A 14492-nucleotide genomic window follows, 5' to 3' on the forward strand; every position below is an offset into this window, starting at 1 on the left:
GTTTCAACACCCTTGTTGGCTTCATAATACACCGTGAAGGTCTCTGTCAGATGAACAACACGTAAAAGGATCCACGCTTTGATTCACAGCATAAAATGAATCTAAAGTATGTTTCTTCCTACTGATTAACCACAACGAGGAAAACTGGAGGAGAACAAAAAATCAGGACAACTAGTTGAATGATGGTGCTCCATAAGCAGTTCAATTGACGAGCAATCTGGCTTCTCTTGTGAACCACGATAACCAACATGTGAAGAAAATGCCGGCTGTTTCGGCAAAGGCAAATTGGAACTCTCATTAGTTAGCATTGAAACGACTTCTGTCATGTTTGGTCTATCTTCTGGATGCTCTTGTACGCACAACAGCGCAATGTGGAGGCATTGAGGGAACTCTCTTACGGAAGACGGATCAGTTAAAATAAAGTCCATTAACTTGACCCCTCCTCCAGATTTCCACAATTCCCAAGCCTAACAAACACGACTTTTTTGAGTCAGCTCACAGATTGTGTAAAAAGGAGTTTCAGGTTATTTGTAAATGTACTTCAAAATGTTGGGCTAAAAACTGCAACTTACGTTATCCTAGCAGGTTTAGAGAGTAATTCAAATGAGTGAAGATTGTGTTCTTTCTGTCGCTAATGATCTCCAGCATAATCACTCCAAAGCTGAATACATCAGACTTCATAGAGGGAAGGCCATGCACAGCATATTCTGGAGACATATACCTTCTGCACCAAAACAATCAATTAATTGAAATACATGAAGAACATGTGTTTGTTTGTCTTAAGAGACTTACTATGTCCTGACAACCCTAGTGGTCTTTGCCCACACTTCATTCTCTCAAAAAATTCTCGCCATCCCGAAGTCTGATATTTTTGGGTTCATGCCTTAATCCTACAAAATGGTGCTGGTCTTCAGATCATGATGGATATCCTTAATCTAGAATACTGGTGCAGATAAAGAAGGTTTTGAGTTATCCTTCGATGATATATACACATCTCTTCCACTCCAGAAGCAGTTTTTTGTGAGGATCTGCACCAGCAGTTTAAATCCAAGGGACACATGATTGCTAGCGTCAACTGATCAGAAAAGTTTTAACAAATGCCGAAGTGTCAACTGATCAGAAAAGTTTTATCAAATGCCGAAAAGAAAGGAATCTAGCTTTTGTTGGCCATGTACTCGTAGATCAGGAGTTTTTCCTCTCCCAATGCAACAACCTAGCAATCTGACAAGATTTCTGTGCTGGAGCTTTGAAACTAACTGAACCTCATTCTTGGACTCCTCTGGCCCTTGTCCAGACTTCCTAGAAAGTCCTTTCACAGCAATTTCAGGCCCCAGCAATATACCCTGTATTAAACACTAGGCCATTTAGTCTAAGATATCGCATGTGGAACACTGTAAAACATGAATTAGGAAATTTTATGTTTCTACTTGAGAAGGAAAGGATCAATACAATGAAAAGAAAAAGTATCCACATTGAATTACTCATTCACAAATAACCTTATAAATAGGCCCAAAACCACCCTCGCCCAACTCATTTGCTTGAGAAAAATTATTTGTGGCCACTGACACACAAGAAAAGCTGAGAATCGGTAACTCGTGATCTCTCTTTGTGACAGATTTTGGCTTACTAGTGCGCTTGTCTTGATTTTCCATTGAGACATCAGAGTCCAGTTGGATCAGGAGCAACTCCAGGCTCCTTTTTGTGTCTGTTTCTTTCACATTCCATGCTGCTTCAAGAATCAAGCAGTTCAGAGAGAAATGGGTCAAAAAAAAGAAAAAGAAAAAGAAAAAGAAAGAAAAGAACCGTATTTTTGCTTATGAGTAGATTCAGTTCCTATGCAGGTGTAGCTTTTCCATCTTGAGATAACGACGAAGGCTGAAATGACAAATACAACTAGAGGAATGGTTATGATCAGCCAGAGCAGCCTCTTTTTCCAATGACCTGAAAATGAAACTTATTCATTACATGTTCAAGGCAAAGTCCATAAACATACCATGATCAAACGTTCTTTTGTTTTAAAGCTTCAATTCCATTACAATTGGCAGATCAATCTAGTCATGGATTTTGATAGATAAATGTGACTAATGGAGGCCGAGAATATGGGATGTAAGCATCAGTATTTCATCATTCATTTACTTATTTAGGCCAAGCTATTCAACAAAATTCCAAATAATGATCCTGTATATCTTGTTTTAGAAGTTCACATAGCTACTTAAAGTTTATGACAAAATACAAAAAACCATGCAGACCGACATTATGAAGTAAGTTATCGAACCTACCAGAATTCCTTGGAAGTTGATAAGCTGTTTAAGTGAAATTCCCATGAATAAACATGGTGGTGTTTCGATGGCTGGATTTACCCACAGCGAACTCTATATCTCCGTAGTAAAACTTACATCCAGTGCTGTCATCACGATACAAAGCAAAAGCAGTGCAGGAGTAATTAACTTTTTGAGATGCTCTTAAATCTAAATATCTTCCATGAAGATTGAAGGGAAGGCTTAAAGTAGGCTGGTGATAGAGGAGGATGAGCATTGGTGCAAGCAGATGCCCAGAATGCAAATGAGAAAAGGCACAAGTGCTTTGCATGAGAAGTGCATCTGATCTTTCTAAAGTGTGTTAATTTAGCTAAGAGGCTAAAAAACGTCGTTCTCTAGTATAGAAAGAGGTTTGAATGCTGCTGCAGATCGGGTGCTAAAGATGATGGACAATAAATGAAATGTATCTCATCAACAGAAAAAGCATGTATATATAGAGCAAACCCGAACCATTTATAAACTGAATTGACCAAATTACAGGTTCTACATCACATTTTGACAACTTGCAGGAATATGTGAAATACCTAAATAGAAATTTAAATTGACAACAGAAAGTTGGAGCACAATTATGGATGGACTATAACTCATCCACGATCGATTGCCAGTGAACAGTGAATATGTAAAAAAAGGACTCAATTAAATCAAATTTCAGATCACTGAGTTATGCAAATTGAATCCTATACTATCCTGACATGCAAAAGGGATTCATGTAACCTATACCGTCTCCATGCCTTTCTGTGTTGCTTTATAAAGTGATACATTTGATGTATTTCCATACTTAAGCAAGCAAGGGTGCGACAAAACGCATGACTGAAGTCGAAAGTTTCAAATGAGAGACTAAATAGTAAGGGTGGCAGTTCCAGAGAAGAACCACTTCAATGGAGTCTAATGATCATGGAAAAGAATTCAATCAAATTGATGTCCTACTACAAATGAGCATTCTTTTCATCAGTAGTGCCTGAAATAAGCATTTAGTTAAATGTTAGTGAACAAGAGTACTTCTGTAGGGCTTAGGCCCCAACTTAGACGAAAATAAATGGACATTTTGACAAGGCATCAGTTAGGAGAACTTATTATGACAGATATTCAAATCAAAAGGACACCATACATGGAATTTCTAACAGTTAGGTTTGCCTAAAATTATTTAGTGGACAATAAAAAGTTTGGAATGCTATGATCCTACAAACAGTATTTCTCATAAAAAAGATAGTGACTATGGGTGATTGGTAACTACAATAAATCTGCAATTCTGCCAAAGTAATCAAACATTTAAGATGTGACATTTAAACGTTACAACTGGGAATATTTACCAGACGATCTTCCCGAGCAGCACCGTCTGTGAAGCAACAGGATTTTAGCCTCTTAATCGCAACGTCAGATCCCTTCCACTCCCCATAGTATACAGTCCCATATGTACCCGATCCCAGTTCTTTTATACATTCTACATCTGTAGTTCTAATAGTCTGCAGAGAAAATGAAACCGTTAATCCTTCTGTCACTGGAAGGGAAGGCACCAAAGCAAAAATTGAAATATTACCTGCAGCCCTTGAGAAGTGAGGTGTGCATAAAAAGCGGTCAAGTCTGTTGAGATGCCACCAATTATTTTAGAGCACTTGGGACTCCCTTTAAACTTTTCCTGTCAAAGGAAAGGCTCATGGTGAATGAAGTCAATGGAAAATATCATATGCTCAAGAAACTTTACTCGCTCATTTCTTGAGCAAATGGGAAAGTATAATCGAGCATTACCTTGTCATCAATGCTTAAACCTGATGAAAGTTCCTCCGGATTATCTTCATAAACATGATCTTTTTCCACCTTAGGGACATCCTCTGAAGATTAATCAGATTGAACTCCATTTGATTCATCAAGTTGTGGGCCCGTGCTAAACTCCATCAAATCTATAGACTTGGTTTGTGGCTTGGTCAAAGCATTAGAAATGTCGCTTGTTGCATGAGAAGAATGTGCAGATAGTTCCACATCTTTGGGTGATGACAATGAGAGGTGTAATGACAGATCAACTGATGAAGAAATGTTATTATTATAGCTTGACAAGTTAATGCCCATTGATCCACTGGGATACTTGCCATTGCATCTCATGCCTGTGCTGTCACTATGTTTGCTGTCACTTGGCAAGAGGCAAAAGTCAGAACTTTCCAAAGGATCCATAGGAGGTGGTTTCTTGTATATGTTAGAATCACATTTTGACCCATTAAGGAAATTTTCAGGGAAGGTTTGATGTATTACAGTGTTCTTATATGCATTTAATGCGGATTGGATATCTTCTCGAGCATCCATCACCTCTAGGCATGTCGATCAACATATGGAATTGTGATGCACAGCTGGCTTCCCATCCACACCTGCAGAGACACCCGGATAAGCTGGATTGCATTCCATAAACTTTGCATTTGAAAATAGTAAGGTCGGATAATCACCTTGAGCATAAATGCAAGGATTTTCACAATTCAAATAGGAGTTCATCAAATTCACGCTTCCATTCGACAAACAGTTATAAAATCCAGTCCATGCCTTGTGCTCTGCCTGATGTGTTCTTGTGAACTGCTCCTACTTTGACATATTAGAAACAGGCTTGAGACCAGGACAACTTTTTCCAAATGAGAGCCTCGGTTCAGCTTTAACAGCTAGATAGCTCTTCATCTCAGCTGGATTATAGCGATGATTTCGAACATGATATGGATGAACCCTCTGATATCTTGCATCAGATGCCCCAGATCTATGGCTGTGGTTACTGCTCTGCATTGCTCCCCATGCCCTGCCAGCCACAGCTGAAGGCTCTTCAGTATAACTTCTTCTGGTGAGTGGATTGGTGCGAGGTGATGGTACAATGTTTTCCCTGTTCAAATGACTGTGCAACCCCGCCTCAATCCTTCTCAAGTTTTTCGGAGCATTAACACTTTCACTGTTCAAAACCACTGCGGGATTGCCCCATTGCATTGGATCCTGGGGTACGGCAATATAATGACTCAAGCATCCTTTGCAGATCCCCAACTCGTGGCTACATTTCCTTGACAAAATCTGCGCAGTTACATATGTTTGCACTGGAAGATTCCCATTTCTTGGAGTTAGGGGGCGTGGGCGTGCTACCCAAAATTGAACAAGATTATAACGACTGTCACTGCCCGGACAATGCGTGCCCACTTTTACACGGTCCAACAGGTCCATTGGGGCTTGGGGTCCAGAAGCCAAACAAGCAGGTGACCGGTCGTACTTCACGCGCCCCCGGCGAGCGGAAAATTCCATGTTTGTATTTAAAACATCTCGAACATTATTGTAAACAGCCAATTGTTTCACGAGAATTGGCTCGTTCCACCCCATATTCCTAACAGGATCATCACGAAATCCCGTCCCGGCAACACCATTCAGCGGATTCTTAACGACCGCGCAACCAACCCAATTGCCACGAAATCGGGCCTCCTGACCGTTCTGGACCTCGAATCCGCAACCATTGAAACCCTCCAACCCTCTCCTACCCGAAATCTCATTCTCTCCACACAAACCCCCCCGCGCATCACGATCCTTCCCGAGCCCCACCGTCTGGACGACCTTTTTGCCATCGCTACCGTCGCTAAGAACAAAGACCCAGAGCCTCGCGTGCTTACCGCGCGCCTCGAGCCTGTCGTGCTCCTCGATCATGCACCTGACGTCGTCGTCGGAGGCGACCGAGACCAGGGGCGCGTCCCCGCCGCCGCCTTTTCCGGCGCCGGCGCCGGCGTCGGCGTGGGGGAGCTGGTACTTGATGGAGAACCCCGGGGGATGCTGGGGCAAAGGTCGGCGATCTTGGACGCGAGGCGGGAGAAGGAGACGCCGCGGTCGACGGAGACGATGCGGGTCTCGCCCCCGACGTAGCGCAGGTCGCCGGACGGCGGGCGGGGCTGGAGGGCGCCATTGAAGCTGCAGACGAGCTTGAGCTTTCTTGACGGGCTGCCGGCGGCGGCGGAGGGTTTCTTCCGGAGGCGGGGGAGAGAAGGCGGTTCTTTCATGGAGAGAGAGACTCGAGAGAGTGTAGAGCAGTTGCAAGTGGAGCGGGGAGTGACGGGCAGGGGTGATTTTATGCTAGTGGGATTCGATCCAAAATAAGAAATTTCCTTTTTTTTTTTGAGTTGCGTCTCTTAATTTCAATAGATTTTCTACTCTTTATATAAGAAGTGATTTTTTTCCTTTTTTTTTTTTTCCGTGAATTACACCCCCAAAATATTTCAGGAATATCGACACTACATAAATCTAGCGGCGCAATTGTGTAGCCTGTTCGTTAGATTAATACTTATTTCGTGTGAAATTGTAAAGTACGCCTTTTTTGGGGTCATATCTTCAGAGTACCTGAGTTTCTGAAAGTATGACTGTAATCTCACTTTTTGATTGCTCAATCTACGGTGGAATCCCATGCTGTTGAGTCGGATTTATTAAATTATGCGTGCATGCTTTTGTAGTTCGTTACGTGTAGCGCCTTGAACGAGGCAAAGCAGAACTCGTATTTGTCCTTTAGTCCATGGGTTGGGGAAAAGACAAGAGAAGGGAGAGGAGACACTTGCCACCATCCGGATTCGTGCATATATTATAATGTATGATGGAGTGGTGTCATCAATCATTTCACTGAAAGTATATGCTAACTTGCGCGCCTAACGAGAAAACTTTTCAAAATATAAATCATAGATAGAATTGTCGGGCCCACGACGTATGGGGTGATGACTGATGAGTTGGTACCCATCTGAGATCTGAGCCGCCGCCTCCCCGGCCCCGAGTGGGTCCCGATGGCCGGTTTCGAGCAGCCAAGTATTGGGGGCTGCCAATGTGGACGGATCGGACGTAGGGGACAAAACGTCCGCGTTCGATTTGTTCCTCTATTTTTGAGGTTGTGGTTGAGACGTACTGTTCTTCTTGTAAACGAGTGCAGTCGTCGTTTTTCCGTTTGATAATTGTTTTTTTTTTTTTTTTGGGTAAGATTCCGTTCCGTTTGATAATTGTTCCAACCTAAAGAACCCATAAAAAGAAAAAAAAAATTGGAGCTGGATTAAGAAGATCAACAGACTCCCGCGCCTCTCTCTCTCTCTCTCTCTCTCTCTCTCTCTCTCCCACCACCATGAGATGCCTTTGTCTACCACCAGCAACCATCCTAGCGTAAGAAACATATATAGGATCAACCATTGATCGTCTGTAATTTGGTTCGCGTTCTTCATTGTTCTCATATTCATAACATTTAGCCATCTAAGTTAAATCTCTATGGGAGAAAGGGATGGCGATGCACGGGTCCTGATAGTAATCAGCCTCTTCTTCGCGTGCGTCGTCGTGGGGGGTGTCTTCCTCAGCCTCTACACATTCCGTCCTAAGACCGAATCCCCCAGCTGGCTCTACCCCGCCGGCATAGTCCTTGAGGCCATTCCACTATGCTTTTGGCTTCTTGGTTATCTCCGCCTTTGTCTTCTTTGTTCATACCATTGGTTCCGGCCTTCGCCAGAAGGGTTTACTGCTGGCGTAAATAGCATTGTTGAGGCGCCAGAACCGGCGTTGCCGGAAAATCCGCAGTTGCCGGTGAATGATTCCCCGCATGGTGGGGACAATGACGATGACGAGCAAAGACATGTTCATTTTGGCCCTGTGATTGTGATGGGGAATGAGGAGCAAAACGGACATCAATCAAGCGTTGAAGGGCATAATAATAACGCTCTGGGAAATGAAGAAGGCGGAGGTGATCATTCTCATAGCAACATAGGGTCGACTTCAAACGTGTTGAATGATCAGGATCTGTCGATCGCTTTGAGGGAAAGCGAGATGAGGGAAAGTGAGATGCCATTGACTGGTGTTTCCTCTTGTAAATGAACCTTGTGTGAAGGTTAATGTTATACATTTTTCTGATGCATATAATGCAAATTTCTGTCAATATATGTTATAGAGAAAATCGAGTGAATGTGATTTCACTTAAAAAGATTCTTTTTTGGTTTTATAATTCAGCGAGACCACTGAATATTTTCTCGTGTATTTCACCCGCACTTATCAATCCTGCCTCCTCCTCTCGCCCGTACACGTGCGCGCCGTACGATTATAACACCAAATCGGCAATAATCCTACGGTGGCGGAATAAGGCGGTACGTGAACGGCCCGGATCACTGCAACTACGTGTCACTGTTCGGGCGTGGGCGCGGGCGCGTGGTAGCGTACACCAGCCCGCACCCGAACATAACCCGTTCTATATTGGCCACCTCGAGCGATTTGCGGTTCCAGAGGACCATCGGCCTTTCTCTCTCTCTCTCAAAAATCCTACCTCTAACTAATCCACTCCGTCTCCGTCGGATTCAATGCCTCGCCGTTGCGAATTTCGCAATTTTCTGGCCCCCAATTCGGCGTTCCCGTGGCCTCTGGCGATCGCCGCACTCGTCTAGGGATCCCAGCCTGCCGGTTGACGATCTGCTGTAGAAAATCGAGGGGCAGTCCGATTCGCAATCGAAATCGGCCAACAATGGCGAGGGGCCGGCGCCGGACCGATCTGTCGTGCCAACAGAGGCCGTCGGTTCGGCACCGAGGCCCGTTCGTCGAGCGGCGCGGCGTCGTACACCGAGGAGCAGATAGAGATCGTGAGCAAATTAGGAAGAAGAAGGACTTCTATGAGATATTAGGGGTTGAGAGGAGCTGCACCGTGGAGGATGTGCGGAAGGCCTATAGTGTCACCGGTTCTGATGAGCCTGTTCACATGGCTCGGGCGGCCAGGCGCGGCCTAGCGCAAGGATTCAACGGATTTTAGGAGGCGGAGTTCGACGCCGATGAGATATTTAGGAACTTCTTCTTCGGCAGCATGCAGCCGGCAACTACGCATTATCGAGGGTTTAGCTTCGGGACTGGAATGGGGCTGAGACAGGCAGATAATTGATTTAGCATCTCCCCGTCTTGTTGATCCTGCTATTGAATTTCTTGCCTTCTTCTGACCCGATTTACTCTTTATGAAGGTCGTATCCATTTGAGTACCAGTACACGACGCAGAGAGGTGTGAATTATTATGTTAAGTCCACTTCAAAGTTTGATCAGGATTATCCCCGGATAGCTACGAAAGAGCGAGGCTCGAGGTGAAGATCGACAGGGATTACATCTCCATCCTGGCGCAGAATTGTAGGGTCGAGATGCAGAGGCGGCAATGGGGCTTTATAAAGGAGATGCCCATTGCGACATGTTGCAAAAGTTCGAGGGAGTGGCTCGATGAGCGTGGAGATGAGCGTGGAGATGAGGTTTGTTCTCCACCAGTTTATTTTTGTTTTTCATCCTCTTGTGACGAGGAAAATGAGAAATCTGGCATGTGTTTGGCCTGATAAAGATTAATTTTGCATTTATTCTTGGCGATTAATTTCATCCTGGCAACTGCTGTCTGCTTCTCATCTTGCCTCATATATGCAGACTCGTGGGTTTGTTATGTAGGCTCTTTCTGTACAACATGCATGAGGTTATAATATAGATGGTTCTGAATAGCAACATTCTCTGGATGCTTTTATTATTTGGTTCAATGTGGAAATGGTACAACTACACTGCTTTTATTCTTCAATTTTTATAAGGGGACCTTTCGGGGAGGGAGAGGGAGAGGGAGGTGTGGATGGGGAAGGATCGCAGGATTAGGAGGGAAGGGGGAAATTCGGTAAAATTTGGTTGGAGGGCCGCAGGATTAGGTGGAGGGGGAAATTTTGTTGAAAAATTGGTTTGTAGGGGAACCGTGGGCCGTGCGATTCGGGTCTTTAGCGAAGAGGTGCATCAGAGTACTAACTATGGGGTTTTTTTGTTTTTTTTTGTCGGGATATAATGGGGATTTGAAATGCTATGCAGAGAGCAAACCCAACAAGAGCCTTTGTTCAAAAAAAGAAGAAGAAGAAACCAACAAGAGCCAGAATTGTTCCGAGGAGATGGAGGAAATTATGGTAATGGGAGCTGCGATGGTCCTAGTGGTGGTGGCTTTTCTGGTGAAGTTCAATATGCCGGGGGGATACGTGGAAGGTACCATCGTCCATGTCATGGCTGTGAAAAATTCCTTTGAGTATAATTTTATGGTTGAATGTATCAAGTATTCTCTGGCTTTATCATTTCTTGTTTTTATAGTCATGGTCAGTGGAATTTCTAAACGATGGCCAATTATTATGAAATTGGCCGTAATTATTATCTGGATTGCTATTATGTTGTGTGGTACAACATTTGCAATCCCGATAATAGTTTCGACGCCTGAGGGTCAAAAAAGTCTCATGTACGCTGAATTTGGAGCCATCGTTATAGGATTGATTATTGTTATGTTAAGTATTTTTCTGTGTCACATCATTCATCCATGATGAATTGAAATTGTACGTATGTTATTATATATAATAAAAAGTATTATTGTGAGTTTTTTATTATTATTTGATGCTTGGAGATGGAAGGGAAAGCGTGATTTTCCCTTTTTTCTTTTTTCTTCTGTCTAACATGGCTTCAAGCCGACGCTGCCGTCTCCTCCGTTAGATTCGATTTACTTAGAACCTGCTGACCGTCCGATATGTACAGACCCCTGGTTTAAATCCTTCGCTCTTTATCTCACCAAAGTCCTTGGACTTTTCATCAAATGTCATACCCTCTCCGTTCCGACAGAGGGTCATGGGACGAGAATTTGAAGGAAAAACAAGAAAGAATTTAAATTTTAAAAGAGAATGAATTTTTTCTTCTTCAACGAGCCGATTTATGGAACCGCTCTTTTTTTCAAAAAATCAATAATCTAATGAATTTTTTTTTACAATTGATTTTGGATCATATATCAATAACTACATTTACATTACACTAAAATCAGTTAATTTTGATTCGGATCATTTTCAACCCGATTCTCAACTCGTCGGTTTGACGGATCTAATTTTGACATGTTAAAACAAATGATTCCTTATGAAAGATAGATTATTCACATCCAAATAAATAAATGAAAAGATTAATCTATTGTGGCCGGAGGTGCTTTCTCAGTCCAAGATTTTTTGAAGCTTTCCTTGTGCCAATGCCCCCACGCCGGTGAAAAAAGCCCATGAGAGGCCTCCCTAATTTGAGTCTCGCGATTCGGCAGTAGAACATCCGTTGAACTTGAATGAACGATTGTGTAATTGTGTCAAGTTCATTAGGATACATCTTACCCATGACTTAACTAATACTTCTTTCCTACATGGCCTGGTTCGAAAAGCGAGCAGCGTATGAATGTTTTTCGCCAAATTTTGTAAAACTTTGATGAGATATAGTACCATGCGTATACCATAAGTTCTAAATCCTATGTATGAAACACATCTAAAAACTAAATCTTATAATTGGTTCAATCAAGTCCTAGACTATATCATGCAGTCTAATTGAGCTCCAATTTTTTTAATTAATCTATTTTATTAAAAAGCACAATAAAGTTTCAAGTCAAGATAAGAAAGTAAAAAAAAAAATTTGGTGAAAATAAGAAAGTAGAAGTTCATAAACCATAATTGTCTAAAAGATATGTTGTCAAATATCAATTTATATTTACGGAAATTGAAGGCTAATTCGATAAATCAACTAAGAGCAATTATGTAATTTAGCAAAACAAAAAAATTGAAAGTAATCTCGTCCCAATATAGAACTCCAGAATCAAAGGGCACAGGCTGAAACGACATGCCGTCTCGAATGCTTCTTACCGTCTCCAAAACCGGAAAACCGCTTCGCCACCGCCAACAGTAATATGAAGACCAAAGATCATTTTGAGATCTGAATTCTAAACCCAGCAAAACTCTTTTTCTGGTTTTTTTTTTTTAATATAACAGAAAACTCTTTTTCTGGTTGAAAACTCCTTTGTTTTCCTGACGAGTCTCTCTCAAGCGTCCGCGCGCATTTGTCAATCTCTCTTGAATTAATGGCCTCACCGTCCGACACCTCCAACCAGTAAGTTCACAATTCCCGTTTTGTTTTTAAAATATTTGGGTCTTTTTGAAGCTCAAAGTCTGCATCTTTCTTGAATAATCTGAATTGATCGGTTGTGTTCACTTGCGGGTTTTGGTCTTTTCTTTTAGGTGATTTGAAGGGAGGCTATTGTGAGGAAGCAAAACAAAGGAGCCCCGATTAAGTTCTTGGTCCCTCTTATATACGCTCCTGTTCTTCCTCTCAGTACGTATGATGATTGTTTAGAGTTTGATTAAATTTCGTGGGTTTTCAATCGTTTCTGTCGTATCCTATCTTGGTTTTGTTTTTCTTATTGAATTGGGGTTGTTTCGTTTCGGAATCTGGTTTCGCAGTTCGGCTCTCGTTGAGGAGGAACCCGGTGGTGAGGGATCGTTTGTTTACCCTCGTCTTGGCTGGGGCTTTCGCTCATGGGTTTTACTTGGTGTATCCTTTTCCTTGCATTCTTTTTCTTTTTGTTGCCATCTCGTGCTTTCGGCTGTTATCTGTTCATGTTCATGGTATTGATGGATTGTGTTTATTAAAGCACTTGTCTTTCAATTATGTCGAGATCTTCTGCCGATGTTCTTCTATAGATGAATGTATCAGTATTTTCCATTTTATCCATTTATTATCTTCTATTGCGGATTGATCAATCAATGGTTTGTAATTGTATAGGATCCAGAAAATGGTGGTGTCTTCGTTGGTACAAGATGTTAATTCCTTACTTAATTGGAGTCTCATTACAGGAGGTTACTAGATGTGCATGTCTTGTAGTGATTCTGAGCAAGCAGTTTCAACCTTATGATCTTAGTGAACTGAGGATTTGATGGATAAGGTGCAAAACCTTAAACGTTAATGGCCTTGTCCCACTCTTGATCCCTTGACAAACTTTGGTATACATGCTCTAATAGTGCTTAGAAAGCCGTTGCAAAGAACTAGTGATTGAGTTCTTTAGATCTCCTTTGGATACTTAGGTGGTGGCAAATAGGTTTTGAATCCTTGTATAACTGTGAAATCAAGTCTTCACTTGCACACTACGAGGGAATGTTTTCCTGAGTGATGAGCTCTTTCTTTCTGAAAAAGGTATTATCTTCAAATGCATGTCAAGGTCTTCCCAGGATGTTGGCATGTAAGGTCTCTATTCTTCTGCTGTGGATGATTTAAGGACGTGAACTAAGATGCAGTTTCTTTTAATAGGTAGCAAGGAGTTTTTAGCTGAAACCTGTAGGTTTGAGGAGCCTTGTCTTCTATTGTTTGTGTGGGTCGACGTTTCCATCCCCATCTTCTCATATATTAAATCAATTCCTCTACCTTGCGTTATTTGTGGATGTAGTTTTCCTGCAGGTGTCCCTCATTGTGTTTGTAGCTTAGCAATGAGAAATTTACCTACAAATTACAGAAGTTGTCCTTTGCATTCCACTATAGCTTGTAAAATTACTATAATTCATTGAATTAGGGTGCCTTTTAACCTTCTGGGACTAAGTGAAGATCTTATAATCTTATGTAGTCTTTCAATTTTATTTGTATGGTTCTTTCAATAGTATCGTTGCTTTTCCTTAATAAACATTTGCAGCACGGACATTTATGACGCTGAAAGCAAGTGATGCAAGGAGCTGGAAGACAGAGTAAAATCGAGTTGTCACATGTCTTTAATGTTGGTCAATCAATTCTTACACACCCTGGTGCATGTTAGCACTGGAAATTTTTGCAGGACCATATTTTAAGTAACGTTGTACTCCCATTTTTAGGTTGTGATAGGGGGTGTTGGGAATTGGGGCCCAATCCTGTAATTGCCTCTCGCTTACATCTAATCATGATATAGAGACTTGCTAATGTTTTGAATAAATGACCAGCTCTTGTCGATTCTTCAGGTTTAATTATAAGTTCTGTCATGCACAGTTAGGTCTCTAGCCTCCCTTCACTGGCTTGACAGTTTAGACAACCTTTGTGCAGAGTGCCAGGGTGGAATGGATAGGAGATTTTATCTCTATATAATTGAGGATTTCATTTCTTGGTTTAGGCAAGTACTTTTGTTTTGCAAATTGTCTCTGTTGGCTCGCTCGTTACCCAGTTGCATGCATTGCCCATATGTCTGCAAGTGCACGCTGTGTTTCCGGGTCATGGAATCGAAAGGCAAGCTTGTGTGCTCTCGCGGTTCCTTTGTAAGAAAAAAACCATTGAGCAGGAGGCATTGCCCCCTTGCCTGTGTTCACTTTCCTTACCTTTTGTGAATCGCCTGTTCTTACTCATCTTGCTTGCTCATATTATGGGACTCTCGTACATGGTTCA

General features: G+C 42.2%; 3 protein-coding genes and 1 pseudogene across 4 annotated transcripts; 3 read left to right on the forward strand and 1 right to left on the reverse strand.

The window, feature by feature from the left end:
- LOC104442564 lies at nucleotides 1-6341 on the reverse strand. Its single transcript, XM_039310288.1, has 8 exons — nucleotides 4751-6341; nucleotides 4065-4675; nucleotides 3856-3954; nucleotides 3629-3781; nucleotides 1628-2404; nucleotides 793-1343; nucleotides 573-724; nucleotides 1-467 (listed from the first exon to the last, which is right to left on the reverse strand). Exon 1 carries the CDS (start codon nucleotides 5967-5969, stop codon nucleotides 4881-4883), a length of 1089 nt encoding a protein of 362 aa, XP_039166222.1. The 5' UTR covers nucleotides 5970-6341; the 3' UTR covers nucleotides 1-467; nucleotides 573-724; nucleotides 793-1343; nucleotides 1628-2404; nucleotides 3629-3781; nucleotides 3856-3954; nucleotides 4065-4675; nucleotides 4751-4880.
- A 1212-nt stretch (nucleotides 6342-7553) lies between these two features.
- Nucleotides 7554-8150, forward strand: LOC120291675. The gene has a single exon (XM_039309360.1). The coding sequence runs from the start codon at nucleotides 7554-7556 to the stop codon at nucleotides 8148-8150; it is 597 nt and encodes a 198-aa protein (XP_039165294.1).
- A 581-nt stretch (nucleotides 8151-8731) lies between these two features.
- LOC120291676 lies at nucleotides 8732-10161 on the forward strand (annotated as a pseudogene).
- A 1922-nt stretch (nucleotides 10162-12083) lies between these two features.
- LOC120292186 lies at nucleotides 12084-14080 on the forward strand. Of its 2 annotated transcripts, XM_039310290.1 has the most exons (4): nucleotides 12084-12206; nucleotides 12346-12428; nucleotides 12557-12647; nucleotides 13777-14080. In XM_039310290.1, exons 1-4 carry the CDS (start codon nucleotides 12178-12180, stop codon nucleotides 13805-13807), a joined length of 234 nt encoding a protein of 77 aa, XP_039166224.1. In that variant the 5' UTR covers nucleotides 12084-12177; the 3' UTR covers nucleotides 13808-14080. The 2 variants fall into 2 exon arrangements, with proteins under 2 accessions (XP_039166224.1, XP_039166223.1); XM_039310289.1 differs by lacking the exon at nucleotides 13777-14080 and having other exon boundaries at nucleotides 12557-13770.
- The last annotated feature ends 412 nt before the right edge of the window (nucleotides 14081-14492 follow it).

Source organism: Eucalyptus grandis, chromosome 3 (genome assembly GCF_016545825.1).
Source record: "Eucalyptus grandis isolate ANBG69807.140 chromosome 3, ASM1654582v1, whole genome shotgun sequence".
NCBI lineage: Eukaryota > Viridiplantae > Streptophyta > Magnoliopsida > Myrtales > Myrtaceae > Eucalyptus > Eucalyptus grandis.